The sequence below is a fragment of the Cotesia glomerata genome, linkage group LG2 (assembly GCF_020080835.1).
Source record: "Cotesia glomerata isolate CgM1 linkage group LG2, MPM_Cglom_v2.3, whole genome shotgun sequence".
NCBI classification, from domain to species: domain Eukaryota; kingdom Metazoa; phylum Arthropoda; class Insecta; order Hymenoptera; family Braconidae; genus Cotesia; species Cotesia glomerata.
Window position 1 is genome coordinate 4,258,169 of NC_058159.1, and position 14,365 is coordinate 4,272,533.

General features: G+C 28.0%; 2 protein-coding genes across 3 annotated transcripts; one reads left to right on the forward strand and one right to left on the reverse strand.

Annotated features, from left to right (window-relative positions):
- Window positions 1-1,248: 1,248 nt before the first annotated feature.
- LOC123259435 (cyclin-dependent kinase 8) lies at window positions 1,249-6,023 on the reverse strand. The gene is made up of 11 exons (XM_044719970.1): window positions 5,771-6,023; window positions 5,576-5,678; window positions 5,389-5,499; window positions 5,174-5,314; window positions 4,691-4,880; window positions 4,139-4,253; window positions 3,978-4,076; window positions 2,117-2,189; window positions 1,936-2,033; window positions 1,746-1,851; window positions 1,249-1,649 (listed from the first exon to the last, which is right to left on the reverse strand). The coding sequence occupies exons 1-11, from the start codon at window positions 5,899-5,901 to the stop codon at window positions 1,455-1,457; spliced, it is 1,362 nt and encodes a 453-aa protein (XP_044575905.1). The 5' UTR covers window positions 5,902-6,023; the 3' UTR covers window positions 1,249-1,454.
- A 4,130-nt stretch (window positions 6,024-10,153) lies between these two features.
- On the forward strand, window positions 10,154-14,332 carry LOC123259439 (histone acetyltransferase type B catalytic subunit). Of its 2 annotated transcripts, none has more exons than XM_044719976.1 (4): window positions 10,154-10,283; window positions 10,428-10,843; window positions 11,875-12,249; window positions 13,670-14,332. In XM_044719976.1, exons 2-4 carry the CDS (start codon window positions 10,429-10,431, stop codon window positions 14,119-14,121), a joined length of 1,242 nt encoding a protein of 413 aa, XP_044575911.1. In that variant the 5' UTR covers window positions 10,154-10,283; window position 10,428; the 3' UTR covers window positions 14,122-14,332. The 2 variants fall into 2 exon arrangements, with proteins under 2 accessions (XP_044575911.1, XP_044575910.1); XM_044719975.1 differs by having other exon boundaries at window positions 10,165-10,267.
- Window positions 14,333-14,365: the final 33 nt, after the last annotated feature.

Here is a 14,365-nt window from a genome sequence, read left to right on the forward strand (position 1 = left end):
AAATAAATAAAATTTTGCTTTATTAAATAATGACTTTTGTTAAAATGCACTGTACTTTCTTAAATATTGACGTTTTTAAACCCACATGCATTTTGATATATTTTTCATATATACATATATATAAATATATAAAATATATGAAAAATTGATGTGGGTACTCAAATGAAAGGTCTCGATGAGTGTAATGTCGGGGTGAGCTTATATCTTTAAAAATGTCAATAGTTCACAAAATACAAGGTCGTTTTTAAATTATGTTAAATTGCACTGTACTTTCTTAACTATTGACATTTTTAAAGATATAAGCTCATCCCGATGTTACACTCATCAAGAGCTTTCATTTGAGTACCCACATGCATTTTGATATATTTTTCATATATACATATATATAAATATATGAAAAATTGATGTGGGTACTCAAATGAAAGGTCTCGATGAGTGTAATGTCGGGGTGAGGTTATATCTTAAAAAATGTCAATAGTTCTCAAGATACAGGGTCATTTCTTAATTTTGTTAAATTGCACTGTGTTTTAACTATTGACATTTTTAAAGATATAAGCTCATCCCGATGTTACACTCATCAAGAGCTTTTATTTAAGTACCTACATGCATTTTGATATATTTGTCATATATTCATATACATAAATATATAAAATATATGAAAAATTGATGTGGGTACTCAAATGAAAGGTCTCGATGAGTGTAATGTCGGGGTGAGGTTATATCTTAGAAAATGTCAATAGTTCTCAAGATACAAGGTCATTTCTTAATTATGTTAAATTGCACTGTGTTTTAACTATTGACATTTTTAAAGATATAAGCTCATCCCGATGTTACACTCATCAAGAGATTTTATTTGAGTACCTACATGCATTTTGATATATTTTTTATATATTCATATATATAAATATATAAAATATATGAAAAATTGATGTGGGTACTCAAATGAAAGGTCTCGATGAGTGTAACATCGGGATGAGCTTATATCTTAAAAAATGTCAATAGTTCACAAGATACAAGGTCATTTCTTATTTATGTATCTAGAGATAAAGCATTTTCGAATGCAGCCTAAATTTTTATAATAAATTGACTTATCGATGAGAATAACATGAAATCTTGAAAAGGCACTTATTCAAGTCAAGATTTTTGCAAGTACACTAAATTTCACTAAAAAAAAAAAAAAACCGATTTTATCATATGACTATCCAGGACACAAAATTATTCTTATTCTCTTAATAATATAGATAACAGTTAAAAAGATTAAATAGATTAATTTGTATTTATAATATAAATAGCATTGTAATACAAGTCTAGATGGTTCCTGATTCGAAGTTTATGTCGCCGATGCTCTTTTTACTTTTAATTAATCTTCTGATTTAATAATAATGATAGTGATAATGATAATGATGATTGTAATAATAAAATAATAATTTCAGTTAAAAATTATTAACAGTCGACTAGTAGCGCTGATGAAAGTTAGCAGGCTGAGTTGGCTGAGCCGTCGAGTAAACCATCCCAGGAGGCTGCTGGTGAGTTATCGCATGACTCTGATGTTGGTGGAACTCGGGAGCGCCGTGAGTGCCCAGTCTCGGTCGTTTTGGATTTTGACCATGATTATGTTCATTATTTCCTTGCTGCGGTTGATTCGGTTGCTATAATAAACAGTTTAAAGTTATTTATTTGAATTTCATTATTTTTTAGTTATTTTCAATTATCTTAACAACAGTAGACAGTCTGTACTTATTTACCGTTTGCTGCTGGTTTTGACGAGCTTTGTTTTCAGTCTTTTCATCGGTATCGTCATCCGTGAGGAATTCCCGCTTCGGATACGGAATTGGACACCCAGCAAAAATACTAATAATCAAAATAACTCATAAGTAAATTACTAGTTACACAAAATAGTAAAATAATAATTTTTATTATTAAAATCAATTATACTCTTGAGTCGGTTGTGGATCTTCTGAGAAATAGGGGTCTTGCATCGATTGCTCAGATGTTATCCGTTTATTTGGATCCATCATTAATAATTTTTGTAACTGCAGATTTTATAGAAAAAATAATACGTCATTGAAAATAATTATCCAGTGAATAATAATCACTTGTAATTTATTTACTTTACCAAACTAAACGCTTTGCTGTCTGGTTTTATTTTATGGCGATCCATATACTTGGTAAGTGAACAATTAGCATAACTATAATTATAAAAATGTCATTAATTATTTATTATTATTATTGCTTTAATCAGGTCTTAATTTTTACATAATTAATTGAAATCAGGATTTTGTAGATGACATTTTTTATTCAATAAATTAGAGTCCGTAATAAATGTAACAAAACATGATAAGAAGAAACTAATAAATAAAAGTTTGGAAAATCCAAAAGTGCACGCCTCATAACGCTCATTCATTTTTTAAGAAAAAATAAATTGTGTAATTGATTGAAAAAAAAAAAAAAAAAAAATGATAATTAATTTCTTACAGAGTATTTTTTTTTTTTAAATAGCACCCTTTTTTCTTGTCATATGCGCACGCAGTCTAAAAAAATCTAACTTGATCAAGTGAGGAGCTGATTTTCAAATGGGTATCTTTTCATATTTCAAAAGAGCAGTTTTTTGAACTTTTAAATATTAATTACTTCGAGAATTATAAAAATTTTTCAATGAAAATCGAATTGTAGCTTCATAACCGATAGCACTTTATAGCTAAATTAAATAAGTTCAATAAAAATATTCATAATTGAAGATAACCAATTTTTTTGTCTCGATTAATCAAAAACGAAAAGATACCCTTTTGAAACTCAACTCCTCAAGTGGCGCCATAGTTTTCACGTGACAAATAAGAAAAATCCGTTTGTCTTTGTACGGTTGTATCGTAGTGAATTTTAATAAAAATTCAATTAAAAAAAAAAAATACGTAAACTAGGCTACTGATATGAAATACGGACCCTGTTTATCGCATTCTTAAACTAATAAAAAAGGTCCGGTCTTGAAATATCAATTTGTTCGGGAGTAATCGTTGGTACATCCAAAATGGGGTGACATCCGGACGTCCACGTAAAATTTTTTTCAAAACGTTTTTTTTTTTTTTTTCAAAATAGCAACATAAAATAATTTTAGAAAGTAAAAGATGGTTTAATTTAAGTGTTTTCTCAGTGTACATCTACTTATATCATTGTATAAGTGTAATATGGTTGTGATAGAGACATTTAAAGATCCCGAAATTGCTTGACCTTGACGAGTCGAGTATAAAGCACAACCTCACGCGCTTCGCGCTATGAGGCGTGCAAAAAACTGAGAGAATGGATAAAAATAGATAATTAGTTGAAAATCATGATATTAAAATAATTTCTACAATAATATTATTTATCAAATTTATAAAATCCATTTTAAATAAAGTAAAATTTGCTCAATCAAACTTGCTAGGCTGATATTCTTTTAGCTTGCACTGTATTAGGTATTATTATATTTACTATTTACTATATATATATATCAGTGATTATTGATAAGAAAAATAATTATAATTTGATATGTACTCGTTCTATGCACAGGTGCTTCACGCACCTCTATAGAATTTTTTTTTAATGAGAATGATAAATTAATAAAAATAAAAATAAATTACAGTTGCATATCCATTTAAATATATTCAAAAACCTCATCAATAATATCTTTAAAAAAAAAATTAGTCTATTATTTTCTAGTTAATATTGATAAGTAACAAATTATCAACAATGACCTTAAAATGAATACGAGGTTTTAGTCTTTGCTTTTTGGAAGTATCTTCCAAATTAAGGACTGTGTTTTTATATTGTAAAAGTTTAAGGTGTCTGATGATGTCAGAATAAAAATGATGAAACGTTGCGTGTTAAAATAAATGGAATAAAAAACATAACATCATTTTGGTCTACAACATCCTGATTTTAATTAATTATTAATTGTTTATTATTATTACTTTAGAGTTTGAAAAAATAATATTGTAACTTACTTGGAACGCTTGAAGTCTTTTAATAATGTAGGATGTTCGGGCATTTTTTTAATGTCCTCCCAGTCCTTCTCCAAAGGAAAGCCCATTACATTAAAAATACTGAACCAAAAATATTTTTGTTAAATAATTTCTATCTAAGGAGTAAAAATTATTTAACTTACCGATCTAACTGGTCGTGATGATACGGATTACTAGTTTTAATATCTTCTTGTCTACAATGAAATATTGGCTCGGAAGTTAATAATTCAGCAAATATACAACCAATAGCCCATATATCTATAATTTAAAGAATTATTAAGACTTCTAACTAAATAAATTAAATTTATTTTAAATAAATTTAATTTTATTTCTCTTTGCGTTGTATTATCGACATAAATTTTATAAAAAAGTGTATGTATTATAAAAGTGCACGCCTCATAACGCTCATTCATTTTTTAAGAAAAAATAAATTGTGTAAAAATTTTTCAAAATTATAAAAGTGTATGTATTATAAAACTATTTTTTGTACTGATTCTATACACAGGTGTTTTTACACCTCGATAGAATTCCTTACCAGATAAATAAATAAATAAATAAATTAATTAATTAATTAATAAATAAAATATAATTATACTCGGGAAATTTCATAATTTTTGCCATAAGAATAATTAAAAAATTAATCAATTTACCGAATATTGCAATTACAATTTTAAAACTATAAAATAAATACTTGCCGATTGCTTTTGTATAATGCCTCGCTCCTAATAATAATTCAGGTGCTCTGTACCAAAATGTAACAACAACAGGATCAAGATCAGCGAGAGGTTTTAAAGGAGCGTTAAATAATCTTGCGAATCCCATATCCGCTATTTTAACTCTACCCCTCTCATTTCCTTCACCCATTACTAAAATATTTGCTGGTTTCTAATCACGAGTAATAAAATAAATAAGTTTAAATTTAGAAATTAAATACATTTAATTTAAAATATATGAAAATGAAGTTAGCCGACATTCCAAAATTTTCATAAATTTTTTATTGAAAAAATTTCAATTGAACAATCAAAAAAAAAAATTCACATGTAAAAAACTTGAAAAACTATAAGTGCAATTTTTTAGAAATATCTTTTTAGTTGTAATTTAATTAATAAAAAAAATAAAAAATTTTTAGACGTCTGCTAACTTGAGTGTCATTAAAATATTAAGATAAAAATAAGTACCAAGTCTCTGTGAAGAACCCAATTGGAATGTAAATAATGAATACCATTAAGAATTTGATGCAATAACGACTTGACCATACCCTTTGGTACCATCACTGGCTTTTTGCTAGCTTTAGCAGCTCTGTGAAATTTAATTATGTGCTGAAATAAATATTCAAATTAATTAGTATATTAATTTATAAATTGAACTGCCAAGTAAATTTAAAAAGACATACCCAGAGGTCATGTTCAGCAAAGTCGAATAGTAATGATACTTTCCTGTCGTTGTGTGAGAGAAATACCCTAATAAGTGTAATAACATTGATATGCTTCAATTCCCTGAGTAACTAAAATTAAATGGGATTAAAAAATAATTATTTTTTGAGACGTGGTGAATTTTTGCTAAAAATGGCAAGTACTTACAGCGATTTCTCTGCAGGCAGACATCGAGAGTCCAGTTCCTTCGATTTGTTTCAGCCCGAAATCTTTCGTGTCTGGCCTGGATTTAAATTCACTATCCGACACCCTGGTTACAGAGAAGAAATAGGTAATTATGAGTGTAAGACACTGTTTAAATAATAAACAATAAAAAAATAATTAAATTTTAAGGAAGCTAACCCTTCTTTTCGGCGAGCTTTGTATACGTGTCCATAAGTACCTCTGCCGACTTTACACCCCTCAAACTCGAATAAATCCTCGACTTTGGTCCTCTCTTTTTGTGTCTTTACTTTGAAGTCATAATCCATCATATTTTAGGTAATATGAACGGAATTACTATAAAAATCATCAACTATTTTTTAAAGTCCAGGTATTCATTAATATAATTTACACAATAACTAAACTATCAGCGAGCTCTATGTTTACATATTTACATATTATTTGACGTGTAGGCTTTTTAGTTTTCTTCAATACCGATTATTGATAAGTAACCTACATTGTAACAATTATTGGGCATATGAAAATACACAATTATTATATAATAATTAATTAATAATTAACAAATAATAAGGGTGACCCTGATAGCCATCTTACCTATAACTTATTGTCAATCTACATCCGCAATTTGAAGCAAACTTGACGGAAAGAGTTGGCAAAGCGAGCGATTACCTATTAGTTACCTATAACTTACTTTGCAAATTCTGCAAATAGACGTCAAAACTTGCTGTACAAGTATTTCCGTCAAATTGTAGTAAAGTTGAAAGGAAATTTAACTACAAGTTTGATTGTTAAGGAAGTCCTTTCGCTCCAGTTGAGTCATAACAACTGTAGTAGTAAATTTTCAATAAATTAAAATACAAAACCCATAAAAAATCCTAAAATTAAAAAATAAATAGTATATGAGGCATTAATCGTTGAAATTTTGAAAATTAAAAAAAAAAATAGGTAAATACAAACATTAATTTGACTGTTGTAAATCAGCTGTCAGTAACCTGTCCGTGATTTGGCAACGCTTTATTTCGGTTGTTTACATTTTTATTTGCACAATATAACCTTAACCGTGTTTAACTTTTTGCAGTCAGTGTAAATAAATAAATTAATTAAAAATGTTTAGTCACAAAACCATAACATCCACAGATTCGGTAGAATCTGGCGCCAAGTTCCGTTCAAATCCGTTGTAAACGGAGCGCCAGACTACCGACTGTGTTTACTGTAAGCAGAACGGTATTTCGAGGTTGCAAAATTTTATTTAATTATATGGTTCTCCTTTTTCCAAAATAATATATTATAAAAGTAATTTATACTTTATTTTACTGATATTAATTAATTATAATCAATTATAACACTTAATTCACTTAAAATTATTAAATTTTATCAGCACAAACTATAGTAAGCCCAGAAATTTCGATCCTGACTTTTTTTCGATGGGGAATATCAGCGCCACAGACTAGATAAAATAAAAATGTGTAGTAATCCTTCCTATAGACACGCAACTACAGTAAAAAGTGATTCATAGCTTGCATCTATGGCCGCCAGGGTGCACTGGAATTACATCTACATAAACTGTAGCTTTAAGGGGATAGTTTGCAGTAAAAAATGCAGTCAACACGAGATTTAAGTTGTTATCAATTGTAAATTTTCATTATAATTACAAAAAATACTAAAATCCGAACAAAACAGTTTCACTGTAAAAAAGTCGCACCAAGTCCACGTTCATAAGACTATTAGGAAAAAATTTTTTTCTTTACAAAAGATACAAAATAAAAATTAAAAAATCCGAGTAACCGATATGATTGTTTATGATTTTCGGAAATTAAAAAATTTTTGTAAATTTAAAAATTAAAAAATTTTAGAACGTACTTGGTGTGCGTCATTGTGTATTTCAATTTTTTAAAGTCCTAGTAAATAGATTTTACGAATTTCATTAAAAGTAAAATATTTTGCAACCGCGCACACTAAATACGTTCTAAAATTTTTTTTTAATTTTTAAATTTACAAAAAAATTTTTTTTAATTTCCGAAAATCATAAACAATCATATCGGTTACTCGGATTTTTTAATTTTTTTATTTTGTATCTTTTTGTAAAGAAAAAAAAAATTTTTTTTCCTAATAGTCTTATGAACGTGGACTTGGTGCGACTTTTTTTACAGTGAAACTGTTTTTGTTCGGATTCTAATGTCTCATGGCAGGAATGCTAGTATTTTTTAATTATTGTTTTATTTTTCAATTATGAATTATGAAAATTTGTTAACAATAAATTAACTAATAAGTATGCATGAAAAACATAAGCGCGTTAAAGTTTAGTTTGAATTTATTGAATGGTCTGAAGCTCGCGCGCTACGCAACGTTGCCAAATCTTTTGACTCCATTTTATTGTAGGTAACTTGAGAATTTTTTGTGATTTTTAAATATTAATTTCTCAATAAATATCTCGGTAACTGATATATTTTATTGCAAAAAAAGAAACCTGAATATTTCGAAAATCTGATTTTTAGTTTTTTTTTACTTCATCTAATCCATGACTGATAGTATAATTCGAGAAATACTGCAAACGTCTGATTTTCTCGTAAGACTCTGAACAAATACTAACATTACATGTGATCTGAGACATTTCTTACTTTACTTCCCTAGGTGTGTAATATACTATTCTTCCCGGCGGACAGAAAATGACGATTTTCTGTCCGCGAGGTGAAGTTGCAGCTTTATTTTTAATTCTATCAATTGTATGTTTATTTTATACCTTTATAATTGTCATTCTAACCGTTAACTGTATTGACATTATATCATAATTCTGTTATTAAGCATAAATAAGAATGATAAAAGAAAACATGTCAATTTACGAATAATGTTTGGTAAAAAATAAACTATTACTTTCTATTTTATTATTCGCTCTGTGCACAACTTCAGCGCCACGGTACGTTTGAACTACAGGGGGCTATTGTAATATATTTTATTATGTATTGAATGGCTGTTAGTAATAATAATATTAAATAATAAATAAAAGAATGCTTTATTAATTAAAGGGAGTATTTAAAATAAATATTTGTTACCGTAAAGTGTTCTTGTGCACTAAAAAATAAAATGTAAGTATAGTTAATACCGAAAAAGTAGATGAAAAATTATTTAGCAGATATTTAATAATTTTAAAAATTTTTCTAATAAATAAATTTACTGGATAAAAAATTGAGAAAAAAAATTGGACATTTAGAAAATTTAATAAATTAAAAATTCAATTTTAAAAAAAAAATTTTTCGGAACAAATTTTTTTGTTAAATAAAATTAAAAAATGGTCAAGTGACAGCTAACTTTAATATCATAAAAAGTAGCATAGAAGTTAGCACACATAAAGATTGGTTAACGTCAGATTAAAATCAAATAAAAAGAAAATAGAAAAAAATTTTTTTAAAAATTAAAATTATAATAAAACTTGAATAAACGTGAATAAACATTTAATTATTTTTTTTTTATAAATAAATTTTGATTCAACGAAATTATCAAAATCTTTCATTGTTTCAAAATTTTACAAATTAAAAGTGCTGATTGTTTTTGAGTACAAAAAAATAGATTATGTTTGCTAACTAAAATTTACATATTAAAATTCAATAATAAAGCTGGGAAAACTTTTTTATTGATTAAATTTATCATTTTTAATTTTATTTTTTCCTTTGATTTATTTTCCAACTTGCTGTTGGAAATTTATAAAAATGACAAGCACATTTTCTACTTGTATTCTTACAACTTACAACACAACAACTTTTGTGACTTATTTTATGTATTTCTTTTTAAATAAATTTTAAATAATAATTCGCTTGTATATTTAGCTAACTCGAAACATAAAAATATCCCCCCTTAGTATCGGATATAGCCACTCGTGGCGCTGACGGTAAATAAGTTTTTCCCCCACCATGGCTTCGCACTGAGCGAATAAGTTTCATAATAAAATGGTATTTTCGCTGTTCGTCTGAAACTATTTAGTTCTGGTTGGCTCCAGACATTCAAACTAGCATTTTTAATGCAACTTATATGAAAAATATAATGTGTGACGCGGGATGAAACACGATTTCAGACCGAGTGATGCCATTAGCCCTCGCTTCGCTCGGGCAGGCAACTTCACTCTGGTCTGAAATCCTTTTTTTTTCATCCCTAGTCACACAATATACTATTTTTAGTAGTTTTAATAAAACGTGTTGAAAATTTTCCAAAATGCGCTCGCAAATTATGCTGGTTTATCTGAGACATGTTTACAAACAAATAAATTTAAAGGTTTCAGAGTGCTATATTTTTTTTAGTCAATTAAATAATTATTAAATGTTAATAATTATTTAATGCGTAAATTTTTTGGAAATTTCCTCAAAAATTTTATTAATTAATTTAAAAATTAATTTTAAGATGCATAACAAAAGTATTTCTACGCATTATTTTTTTTTAGACATTCTTTATACTAGCAGGGTACTTACGTGCATTTCCTTAATTGTCATGGTACTTTACCAAATACTTTGAATATGACCGGAAATGATGTGCATACATTTGCGCATGCGTAAAAATTGGTGTGAAAATGATCTTTATAAATTATAACGTTGGCTGCATTTTAGTGGAAAAAAAATATTGGCGCGAACTAAAGGAGCGATAGCTTTGTGTACACTCAGAATAATTCCAATTAAACAATTACAGCTTCAAGTAATAATATAATTAAGTCAATAAAAAATTCTGCTTAATATCAATAACTGAGCATGATAAATTAATTAATCATACTAACAATAATATTATAAAGTAAAAGTGTAAATTAAGTTTATAGGTTAAGTTGACAGTTGCTAATAAATTTAATTAAATTATTTAGGATGATGGATGACACGACAACCGCACGTTTGCAAGGCTACGTGGTTGACAGCAATGAAGTTCTGGAGTTCAAACTAGTCCGAGACGAACGAGATCTCGAGGATGCGGAAACTTCGTTTGCTCCTGAGATGTCCCACCAGGTCTTCGGAGACAGTGAGACCATCTTCGGTTTTAAGGATTTAAAAATAAAGCTGTACTATTCTGCTGGGTCTCTAGAAACTTATCTGGGTATGAGTTATTCTGAAAAATTGCCAAAAGGAATGTTTGAGGGAGTTGAAGCTGATGACGTTCTGCCTAAGATAAAAGACAAGTTGGCTCCTCAGGTTCATGATAACTTGGATTCATTTATAAAAGCTTTGACTAAAGATGACACTTTTAGACCAGCTGGAGAACTCATACATTCATTCACTGCTACAGGTATTTTAATATGATATTTTTGAGTAAGCTGACAACTCAATTTTTTTCATAACGAATCAATTTTAATAAAAAAATTTCTACTAAAAAATTTTAATTTCAAAATTCAATTTTTAATACATGACTAATATTAAAGAAGGGTTATCTTACTTTTATGTACAAAAAATATTAAATTTGAACCATTTTATGTAAAGCAAATGATACTTTTAGTACCACCTAATTTCGTACAAAAACTCAAAAAAAAGCTATATGACAGTAAAGTTGGCAGTCGTTAGAGAATTTTTTAATTTTTTTCAACAAACAAATTTTTCCCAAAAAATAGTTTTAAAAAAATTGCATTTTTTATTTTTTTTAATTTCTACATGCAAATTTTTTTTTTACCACAATTTATTTGTTAAAAAAAATTATTTAATATCTGCTAAATTTATTTTCAGAAAAGCTATAGTTTACTACCTGTATAGCCAGTTAATTTTAATTTATTAATAACACATTGAATAATTGTTGTACGTGAAAAACTACTATGCAAATATTTTCTTAAAGATTTCAATTACTAGCAACAATTTTTTTTAATTTTAAAAGCTCAAGTACCATTTATTTATAATTGAAATAAAAAAATCCGCAGCAATACCCACACTTACCCTATGTGGAATTTTTTTATTAAATTTTTTGAAAATAATTTTATTGCTATAAAATTATAAAAAAAATTCTCCATGTCAGTTAACTTCAGTGTCATAATTTTATTTTTTTAAAATTAAGTAAGGTAAAAGACCCCATTAGTGGCACCTCTAAGCCTTATTAGTGGCACTTTTTCTTTCAATGAAAAAATGTTCTACTTGGAATAAAAATTAAAAATTTTTTTGATCTAAAGCTCTTAAAGATTAGAAATAATATATTCATAATACAAATTAATGATTTTATCAATTGAATAAGTACTAAAATCAAAGAAAATGTCAGTAATGAGATCCCCGTCACTAATGGGGTATTTTAGTCTAGTAACTTTCAGTATTATGTAATTAAAATATTTTATTATTTAGATGAAGAAGAAAAAACTCGTAACTTTGAAGTTTACAAAGCAGATATGACTTGCAAAGGATTCAAGGAATATCATCAACGATTGCAGACATTTTTACTGTGGTATATCGACGCAGCGAGTTTTATAGACATTGATGACGACCAGTGGCATTATTTTAACATGTTTGAAAAATTTACATCTACTTCTGGGTCTGCACGTTACGCAACTGTCGGTTTTGCTACTGTTTATCAATATTACGCTTATCCTAATCACACAAGACCGCGTATTGCTCAAATTCTTGTCTTACCGCCCTTCCAAGGTCTTGGATTAGGCGCTAATTTACTGAGAGCCATGTACCGGCAATACATCGGCGATAATCAAGTCAAAGACATTACTGGTATTTATTTTAATCAATTAACAGTTAATTATTGATAAAAAAAATTAATAATTAATTAATTAATTATTAAAAAACAGAATTAATCTATATTATTAAGAGAATAAGAAAAATTTGGTGGCCAGTGTATTTATATGATAAAATGGGTTTTTATGGTTAAATTTGATATCGTTGGAAAAGTCTTGACCTGGAGTTATGTCTTTTCAAGGTTTCATATCATTCTCACCAATAGTCAATTTATGATTATAAGTATTTAGGCTTCATTTAGAAATGCTCTATCTCTAGATACACAGTTAAGAAATTACCTTGTATCTTGAGAACTATTGACATTTTTAAAGATATAAGCTCATCCCGATGTTACACTCATCGAGACCTTTCATTTGAGTACCCACATCAATATTTCATATATTTATATATATGTATATATGAAAAATATATCAAAATGCATGTGGGTACTCAAATGAAAGCTCTTGGCGAGTGTAACGTCAAGATGAGCTTACATCTTTAAAAATATCAATAATTAAGAAATGGCCCTGTATCTCATGAACTATTGACATTTTTAAAGATATAAGCTCATCCCGGTATGACACTCATCAAGACCTTTCATTTGAGTACCCACATTAATATTTCATATATTTCTATACATTATATATATGTATATATGAAAAATATATCAAAATGCATGTGGGTACTCAAATGAAAGCTCTTGACGAGTGTAACGTCAAGATGAGCTTTACATCTTTAAAAATATCAAGAATTAAGAAATGGCCCTGTCTCTCATGAACTATTGACATTTTTAAAGATATAAGCTCATCCCGGTATGACACTCATCAAGACCTTTCATTTGAGTACCCACATTAATATTTCATATATTTCTATACATTATATATATGTATATATGAAAAATATATCAAAATGCATGTGGGTACTCAAATGAAAGCTCTTGACGAGTGTAACGTCAAGATGAGCTTACATCTTTAAAAATATCAATAATTAAGAAATGGCCCTGTATCTCATGAACTATTGACATTTTTAAAGATATAAGCTCATCCCGGTGTTACACTCATCAAGACCTTTCATTTGAGTACCCACATCAATTTTTCATATATTTATATATATTATATATATGTATATATGAAAAATATATCAAAATGCATGTGGGTACTCAAATGAAAGCTCTTGATGAGTGTAACATTGGGATGAGCTTATATTTTCAAAAATGTTAATAGTTAAGAAAGTACAGTGCAATTTCCAAAAATCATTATTTAATAAAACAAAAATAATTCACTAGTCGCGGCAGTCACGTAGTGACTGCAAGGTTGCTAGCAATTAATTAATTAATTATTGATAAAAAAATGATTAATAATATAATTATTTCTTAATTATTATTAAAAAAAATTTTAATAATAAAATTTAATTTCAGTGGAAGATCCTTCTCCTGACTTTCAACGAGTAAGAGACTACGTCGACGCACTGAATTGCGCAACTCTCCCGGCTTTCGGACGAGAATTTCTTCAAAATAAATTCAACAAAGCTATGGCTCTAGAGGCGAGGGAAAAATTTAAAATTAACAAGCGACAAGCTAGGAGAATTTATGAAATCTTGAGGCTAAAAGTCACAGACCTCTCTAACGAGAACGAGTACCGTGATTACAGGCTTGAAGTAAAGAAACGTCTGAATGTTCCTTACAAACGCGAGCGCAGAGATCTTAAAAAATTGGAGTCTGTTGTCAAGAGTCTGGATAAAAAAGAAACTAGCAACGTGATCCTTTTGCCCAATGAACAGCGCATTCAAGCACTCGAAAAGGAGTACCGTGCGCTCGAAGAAGAGTACAAGAAAGTTATAAAACGTCTTGACGAAACTTCCGAGCAGTAATTATTATTTTCTAGCTCATAGATATTAGAACTTTTTTTATACTATTATAATTAAGATGTTTTTTGAGTTTGAGTTTTTTTTCGTACAATGAGTTAGATTTTTTGAAGCAACTTTGACACTTTGCTTTTTTTCATTCAAGCTTTCATTTATATATACTGTAAATAATGCTTGTAGAAGAAGTATGTAATAAATACAGTTTTTCATAAATTTATTTATTTACTCATTTAAAATGTAGTTTATACTT